This window comes from Triticum aestivum, chromosome 6D (assembly GCF_018294505.1).
Source record: "Triticum aestivum cultivar Chinese Spring chromosome 6D, IWGSC CS RefSeq v2.1, whole genome shotgun sequence".
NCBI lineage: Eukaryota > Viridiplantae > Streptophyta > Magnoliopsida > Poales > Poaceae > Triticum > Triticum aestivum.
This window is the reverse complement of record NC_057811.1, coordinates 17,349,555-17,358,193: the sequence shown is the minus strand read 5'-3', so window position 1 is coordinate 17,358,193 and position 8,639 is coordinate 17,349,555. Positions and strand designations below refer to the sequence as shown.

The window sequence follows — 8,639 nt, the reverse complement described above, 5'->3', positions numbered from 1 at the left end:
AGGGCGCGTGGTGACACGTCATGCGCGCACCCTACGCGTCGGCGAGGTCTTGCGCGCATGACGCGTCACCGCGCGCCCTTGCATGGGCATGCAGGTCAAGCCGGCTCTATCCTCTCCTTGCATGCAGGATCGGCCGGTACGGCATTAGTTAGTGCGTGTGTAATCTCTCCTCTCCCTCTCCATGTATGTACTTCTTTATATTGTGATTACCGCAGAGAGGCAGTGTCACTAAGCACATCCAGTTTAATCGAAAGTAGTTATCAAATCCGGCTCTGAGCAGCCGCCCTATTAAGATCCGCCGAGTCCGCCTGCTCCCGGTGCCACACCCCGAGGGAACCACAACCTCGATCGCCGGACTTTCCTCGTTCGTCCGGGGGGACGCTACAGATCAATCCCATGCCGCGCGAAGGGCCGAGAGGATGTCGACGCCGGACTGTGGGGAGGACGACAACAAGCTGATGGTCGCGGGCGGCCAAGGCGGCGGCGCCCACACCAACCTTATGGTCAAGGGCCAGGTCTGTCCCCTGTTACTTCCTTCTTTGCCTGCCCTTGCTCCCCTGTACTCTTCTTCAGATTGACTTATACACGCTGCGTCGCTCTCACCAATTAGTTTATGCAAATTCTCTCCTCTTAGCTCTCTAATTCTAAGCCTCCTTTCTATTTGCCAACACTTTCTTCTATAAGCTAATCCAAAGATTAACCACACATAATAGTATACAAGCATAATGGCACTCATCAGATTAATAAATGCTACATTTCTTCTTCGACGTCTCGCGCTTAAGGGAAGACGGGCCATAACTGAAAAGATATACAAAATATAGGGTAATTCCAGGAGATGTGTGGTTGCTTGCTAAAAGAAATTAATATCTACTCAAGTGTATGGGTGAAGTAAATATATGATAGCATGTGTTCTTATCATTGCTTGTTGTTGCATTGGCAAGATTCATACCACTATAAGAAGAAAATATTGTTAAGAACAGAACAACATTAGGGGAAGAACTCACCAACCGATGGGGGAGGAGAGGAATGAGCAGGACAACCGATGAACCGTTGTTGGGAAAAAGAATGTTAAAGTGGAGGTTGATAAGCGAAAATACAGTACACTTCAGATCCTGCACACGAAAACAAAACAAAATATTAGAAATTGCTATCATTTATAAGCCAACAAAATAGTATACAAACAAAATAATAGTTCTCCTAAAGAGAACAGATCAAAGAGTGTAAATAAGTGGCACCGTCGTCATCATAGTGTGCACACGGTCACATATTATTAGCGTCTAGAGATCATAAGACTGAATTAGAAACAAAATTCTCAGATTGAAATCTCAAGGCAGCAACATATATAAACAGGACACAAAGAAAAGCTAGATACCACTATAAATAAGAACAGATCAAAATGTTCAGTTAACTCAATCTGGTTCGCAGCAATATGTTCAGTTAAGTCATCCTTGCAATTGTAGCATGACCGTCATCATGAGTGACACTCGGGCTTAGGCCCTGTTTGGTTCATAAGTCCTAAGACTTTTTTTAGTCCCAACTTATAAGTTCCAAGTCCCTAAAAAGTCCCTACCTGTTTGGTTCCTGGGACTTAACATGGACTAGATGACCATATTACAACTATAAGTCCCTATGAGTCCCTCCTTGAGAGTCTTATTTCATAAGTCCCAAATGCCCACTTTAAGTCCCTATAAGTCCCTCCTGTTTGGTTTAGATGGGACTTATAGGGACTTTTTTAGGTCCCTAAAACAATAAGTCCCTAGAAACAAACACCACGTTAATCTCCATAGGATTTGTTTCTCACCATGGCTATCTTTATAGCTCCCATTTTCAGATCATGATTAATCACAGGTAGTTTACTTCTATCTACAATCCACAAGTGCTTGAACCAAACAGTACAGGAAAAGATGATCAAGAACAGATCAATATTTTTCTAGTGTCTCATCGAATCAAGAAGAAATCAAGAAAAAAAATGTAAATAATGTTTAGTCCTAACCTAATCCGGTAGCATGGCCGGTGCTGCTTCTCGACGGCAAGAACGAGGACGACTAGATGGCTCTGGCACTGAACAGTGAGGCGCTGGATCTGACACACACACACACGTCCTCTTTGAACCCCACGCAGGCCAGCACAATGTGGATGTCCAGGTTCGAGATATTGCGCAAGGACCTGGGAAACTGAAAGGAGGAGAGGTGTCCGGTGAAAAACCACAAGATCTGGTCGATCCGCCGGCGTACGCGTGGGGAAGAACTCAGGTTACCTACCTACAGCCCTGAAGGTTGAGGTGTCGGGGAAGGAGCGGGCGGGCTTCTTCTTGACGCCGGGGAAGTCGGCCTCGACGTACGCCTCCGACCCCGACGGGGGTGGCCGGAGAAGGAGATCAGCCAAGGCCAGTCGAGGGCTGGAGGCGGCGGAGGGGAAGGGTTGGAGGCTCGGGGACTCGGGGAAGGGATCTGTTTGCGGTGCGTAATCGGACCGAGACTTGGGTGGGATCTGTTTACACCGTAACCAATAACGGAGCTACCTAAACAAACAGCTATTAACGTAATCCGTTACCGTCGTTATCAGGTTGCGTTACAAATTCGTCGATGATGCCCATACCCATAGCGGGAAACAGCATGCCCAGGTGTTGATCGACCGTGTTAACGCGGTTTTGCGGAAGCACCGCGGCAAGTTTGTCCATGATCTTGAGGTTAAACTTACGTTTGAGAGCAAGCTAGTTCATCATCTCGACAATGGGACTAGGTTTGCTATATCGTCCCGGACAAAGACGCTAGCTTTTGATTTGGCACCCTCATCCAATCTCCCGAGACACGGCTACCATTACACGTTCCCCTTCGATCTCCTGGACAAGGAAAGCGTATCCTACCTACGGTGTCTGCAACTTAGCTTTGTACGCTTCAAACCTCCTTCGCACTTCGTAGGTCTTCCGAACCTAAGAAAGCTCGATCTCTATTTACTGAAAGGCACCACCAGGCAGGATCTCGAGAATATCTTGGGCAGCTGCTGTAAACTCGAGTGGCTGAGCCTAGTCAGATGCCACCTGAACGATGAGCTGAGGGTCGTTCAGCCGTTGTCGCACCTGCACTACTTGAAGGTTATTTACTGCGAGATAACCAAGATAGAGTTCCACGCTGCAAGCCTCTCCACCTTTGTGTACGATGGAACATACATACCTATTGCTCTCCGTCACGCTTCCAAACTAGAAAATGCAAAAATTTCGTTCCGCGGTGCAGTTTTTCAGCATGCTGCCGCGTCACTCCTCGACGGGCTTCCAGATGTACAAAACCTGACACTGAATGTTTTAATTCTACAGCTAGAGGTATTTCGTTTCGACGATATTCAAGTTAGGGTTTAGCGTGTGCAACTCATTTGCGTAGTAATAATAATAACCTCTGCTTTTATCTTTCAGACCCGATGGACGTTAAATAGTCCTCGCGTGTTTTCTCTGCTCAGGCATGTGCAGATAATGTTGATGATATCTTACGAAGATCATGATAAAATTCTCTACATAGTTTCGTTTCTAAGGGTTGCTCCCCTCATTGAAAGGTTGGAAGTACATGTAAGTAGTATTCCCGAACGGTTCTTCTTTTGCCACATAGTATTATTTTCAACCTGCATGCAGGTGGTAATTAACCAGATACCCGATGTTACATGCATCTTGAATGGTATTTCGTTCAAGCATCGTTTCTCTCTGTGCTGAATTCGAATTCTGATCTTACCATCGTATATGTACTTTTGCAGTTTAATGGGATTGCTACCATGTGGTTTTCAAATGAGGGACCTTTCAGACAAGAGGTCCCGCCGTGTGAATATACGCATCTGAAGAACATCCGTGTCACGGGTTTCAGGGGTGCGAGAGGCCAAGTTGAATTCCTTATGCACATTGCGGAGAATGCCCCTGCTTTACAGGTTGTGACTGTGGATACAACTCAAAGACTGACTGATGCTTGGTTTCCAGATGAAGTAAAGCCAGAACTCAATAGTGATGCACTTGATACGGTTAGAGGCCCTCTGCTCGAGAGACTCCCGTCGGGTGCAAAGCTTTTTCTCGCTTAAGGTAGCGAGAGATCAACGTTTCGAGAGCTGTGGAAGGACATCGTCTTCAACCAGACAGCAGCGGCCTTGGGGAGATCGGTCCATGGCCGTGTTCTTCGGAGCGGAGGCTGGGCTTCTTCGTATCGATCTCGAGGCCTTCTTTCGGTCATCGAGCGGGTGGATGTTGTTAGATGAGTTGTTCTACGATGATTTACGTGCACCATTGCTGCGTTTATAGCATGATAAATTACGTGCACCTTTTCAAGTGTTTGAATTGCCAATTTGGGGACAAATTGCTTCTTGTTTTTACGAGCAAAATACGTCAGGTCCAGAGTGCTTCGTCACCCGGCCGATTACAAATTAACTGTCGCGAAAATTCAGTCATAACCACATAAGAGATCTCATAACAGAAATTAAACTCGTTGCCTTTGGATAGATTCATAGTGTATGAGTCAACCTCTTCCAGTCCCTTCTCTCAAAAGGAGACCTGAAAAATATCATCACATGAACATCGATCCCAAGAACAAATGGAAAGGAAGGGGCCACTCACCAGTGGCAACCATGGCTAGGTCTGGGTTTTGGCGGGCAAAGAAGACACTACAAGAGGAAGGAGGTGGACACGGAAAATATGGCGCTTCTCGCTGCCGGTTTATAGGGCTTATCTCAAAATCTTAGTTTCTTCATTTTATAAGGCTCAATTTGGTTATTCCCCATCACAAGTTCAGATTACAAGGTGCATTAAATCATTGCATGCAAGTATTAAGAGAAAATTGATCAATGCATGTACTTTATGCATGCATGCATTGCAATTAATACATTGGTAAACATAATTGTTTGAGGAAAACAAGGGCATTAATTAGCTGCTTTTGCAAATTACAAAAAGTATTCTACCACTCACCATCTACCTTGGTTGGTGAGATTTTTTAATTGAGCCCTATAAACCGAAAAGGAGGGAGTAGTATCAGCACAACTTCTTCAACAGAAGGCATGTGAGCATAAGGAACATAGTGAAGGTAAGATGATTTTACCTGGAATTTGTATGAAAACTCTCGGCCTCCCTGCGTCGATATTCCTGCGCACCAGGTATGTTGTCTATGGGTGAAGCCTTGACATGGGGATACCGTGATGACGACGAGCAGACCTAGGGCGGACGCCGTCGCAGAGGTCATGACTCGCATCAGAGGAGAGATATGGGGGACTGAAGCGGCACCGTTTGCTTCTCCTTCTCTCCATCATCGCACCCGGCAAGCGAGTCCAGTCGGCGGCGAGCGACTGCTCACCGGGAGCTCCTATGCAGCCCGTTAACAATCCGGCGCATGCAGCGCTGCTAGCATGGGCCGGCCCACTAGCATGCTGCCCCAGTTTTTTTTGATTTTTTTGTTACGAAAATAAAAATATGAAATAAAACAGGGTTTACAAATTCAAAGAAAAAAGGTTCATCCATTTGAAAAAAAGTTCATATCTTAAAAAAGGTTCATCAATTTTGAAAAAAGTTCATCAGTTTGAAAAAAAGTTCATTCAAATTGAAAAAAAGTTCATCCAATTTAGCAGAATTTCATTAATATTTTAAAAAGTTCATTAAATTAAAAAAAGTTCATAGAAACTCAAAAAAAGTTCATGTATTTTTAGAAAAAGTTCATTGAACTGAAAAAAAGTTCACAAATAAAAAAAAGTTCATCCATTTTCAGAAAGATGTTCATCAAATTTCAAAAAAGTTCATCGATATTCAAAAAAGTTCATCAATTTGAAAAACTGTTGAAATTTTTAAAAAGTTCATAGATATTCAAAAAAGTTCATAGAATTTTCAAAAAAGAGAATGTCAACCGGCGCCTAGATGGGCCAGCCCATTTACGTACGCCACAGGCGCTAGTTAACGAAAATGCACGTTAACTGGCGCCAAATAGGACATGCCCTGCTCACCGGTCACCCGGGGTTAGTCGTTCCGTTCGTGGGCTTCACACGGCAGAAGACCCAATCAACCACAAGCTTTAGATTTTTCTACTGTAGCAGCAGCCCCTTAGGACAGCCATCCTACTGCTAAAATTGATCCACTCATTTGCGCCGTACGCAGTCCTTATTGGAATCTCTAAAAAAACTTATATTTAGGAAGGGAGGGAGTAGCAGTGAAATCAAATATAAGAAGACAGATAGAGAGAAATGAGAAATACAATCAATAGTAGTTATAGTAGTTGAGGTAGCAGTGAATCAAATGAAAGAAGACATCATTGAATACATGTGCATTAGTTTGCTTTTTCAGATAGACTGCCATTAAATTATTTTCATGATATTATTCCCACGTTTCATACTAATTTTTCACTGGGTAAAACGCTTCCATCAGTATGCCACATAAGCCCTCCTTGGTAGGACCAGCTCCACGCGCCATGCGGATGTAGCCATTTTCACCCCGTTTTGCCCCCTATGAGTTCTTTATGATCCAGTAATCTATGCGTCTTTTGGGGTCATGGTCATCGGTGGTGCCGTAGCCCACCACCAACATTGAGTGGGTCCGATCCGTACCACACGGACCCACAAAGATGCCTCCTCCATAGCGCCTGAAGGCGTTCGGGTCAACCACCACAACAACGGGTTGGGCTGCCACCGCCTGCATTAATGCCACCTCATCCTTTTGCGGCACCTCTTTGATGCCATCGATGGTGATGACAGGGTTACGTTTCGACACCAAGCAGTAGGTATGCTTATAGGCAACGTATGGGTAGCTAGCCTTTGTGGTGATGCCGCCATGATTATAAATGTATTTTAAGGCCACTAGTGCGCCGCCGCCAACACAACCACCACTTCCCTTGTCCCAGTCTACGAGCTGTTGCGCTGACAATGACACCAGGTTCCTCGTCCTGATGGAGTTGATGCCCTCCACTGCTGCTGCCGCCGCAAAAGCCCAACAAGACCCGCACCCTCCTTGTCTCTTCACGCTTGTCACAACTGACGGGCGTTGGTCGTAGCCTGTCATGCGCCAGTCCACATACATTGGTAAGTTGTCACGCGCGACAACAACTTCGTGTGTGAACTGGTCTTGGCTCCGCTTCCCGCCGTCCGGCCTAATGTTGGAGCAGCGACCATACATGTGGTCAACCTCTTCATCAGTCATGTCGCCGAAGAGGTTGAGGCTCAGCTTGTAGGGTGCGTCACCTTGGTTGAATTCATGGATCATGCGAGCGTTCTCCTTGAACACTTTGAAGCGCCGAGCCTTGTCACTGAGTTTGTCTCCCACATTGTGATGCTTGCACCAGCGCTCGTATAGTGCCCATTGGGACTCCTCAGACGCCAAGTCCCTATCTGTGATGTCCATGGCGTGTGTCGTCGGCGTAGTGGCAACAAGCACGATGGCCATGAGTAATATCATTACAATTGCTCTTACCATTGTAAGTACTAAGTGGTTGCTTCGAGTGTCTTAGATATCTATTGGGTTGTGTGGAGTGTGCTAGGTAGCTTTGGTCCTCCTTATATAGCAAAATTATTGTAGTGCACGCGCAGTTTTTGTGTATACCCTTAATTAACTCGGAAATGCTGAAATAGTGGACCGACCCACAGGCAAGGTCGTCACTAGAAGATTTTGAGCTAGACGGTGAATCTAGCAGTAATTGTTCGAGATATTTGTGCATATCTAGAACATATATCTTTCTATCTCTATCTCTATCCTATCTCTATCTCTATATCTATATCTATCTATCTATCGAGTGGGCTGGTACAGTATCCCACCATTGTTCGAGGAGAAAATCCTAATCTTGATTTATCGATGCCAAGACATACTTTTACAGCATACTCGTAAATTACTTTTATTGTCATCCACTTATGGTGTGATGTTTGGCAACCCGAAACTACCCATTCGGTGTGTTGGTATACAATATTATCATTTTCTAAGGACGTAAGTAAAAATTGACATCATACTGAAAAATACTGACAACATAATATGACGATTCTAACTCACGGTAATTCATAAGTTGGGTCTATCCAACATCATTGTGCCAATAACAATGTGCTCTCATTATTGATGGTATCCTTGTTACTTTAACAATGACCATGATGAGGAAAACAAATCTATAATACCTAAATAGTTCATCTCCACTAACCTATTTAACTAAGCATGCATCCTATCCAAATTAGCATCCATACTCCTATAGCCACATCAACACTAACCCTCCACTTGGCCAATCCTTCTGATTCCCATTTTTTTTGTGAACCCTTTCAGTTCCGTGCTAGTTTTGGTTGCCCTGCAAACTAGCAACAACCGTATGCAGTCCATTACTCCAGCCAACATGCAACCCATTATTAGATGCTCAAGACCCCGCGCAATATGGGTTGTGCAGCCACAAACAAACTTCTTTGTGACATATTCTTCCCTTCCCCTTCCAATACCACGACAGTCGTCTCTTCCCCTTCCTTGCATCTTCTTCGGTCCTTCCTATATACTCCATATCTCATGTTTTGAGAACCCTTATGCAATTCTTCATGTTCATTTGGGAAGATCCCTTATGCATTCTCTTCGGTGCTAGTTTTGGAAAGATAGACTACAATTCTTCATGTTCATTTGGGAAGATCCCTTACGCATGCATTCTCTTGCTCTGAACGCAGATCAACGCATTGAT

General features: G+C 44.8%; 1 protein-coding gene and 1 long non-coding RNA gene across 3 annotated transcripts in view; both read right to left on the bottom strand.

Moving 5' to 3' along the window:
• LOC123140819 (uncharacterized) overlaps positions 1-2,519 on the bottom strand; it is a 4,647-nt gene extending 2,128 nt beyond the window's left edge. For both annotated transcript variants that reach the window (XR_006470069.1, XR_006470070.1), the window contains exons 1-3: positions 2,262-2,519; positions 1,994-2,174; positions 1,005-1,112 (exon numbers count right to left, since the gene is read on the bottom strand). This is a non-coding gene — a long non-coding RNA (uncharacterized lncRNA). The remainder of the gene's footprint in view (positions 1-1,004; positions 1,113-1,993; positions 2,175-2,261) is intronic.
• Positions 2,520-6,304: 3,785 nt separating this feature from the next.
• On the bottom strand, positions 6,305-7,498 carry LOC123140818 (vignain-like). Its single transcript, XM_044560098.1, has one exon. It carries the CDS (start codon positions 7,412-7,414, stop codon positions 6,452-6,454), a length of 963 nt encoding a protein of 320 aa, XP_044416033.1. The 5' UTR covers positions 7,415-7,498; the 3' UTR covers positions 6,305-6,451.
• Between the last annotated feature and the right edge of the window lie 1,141 nt (positions 7,499-8,639).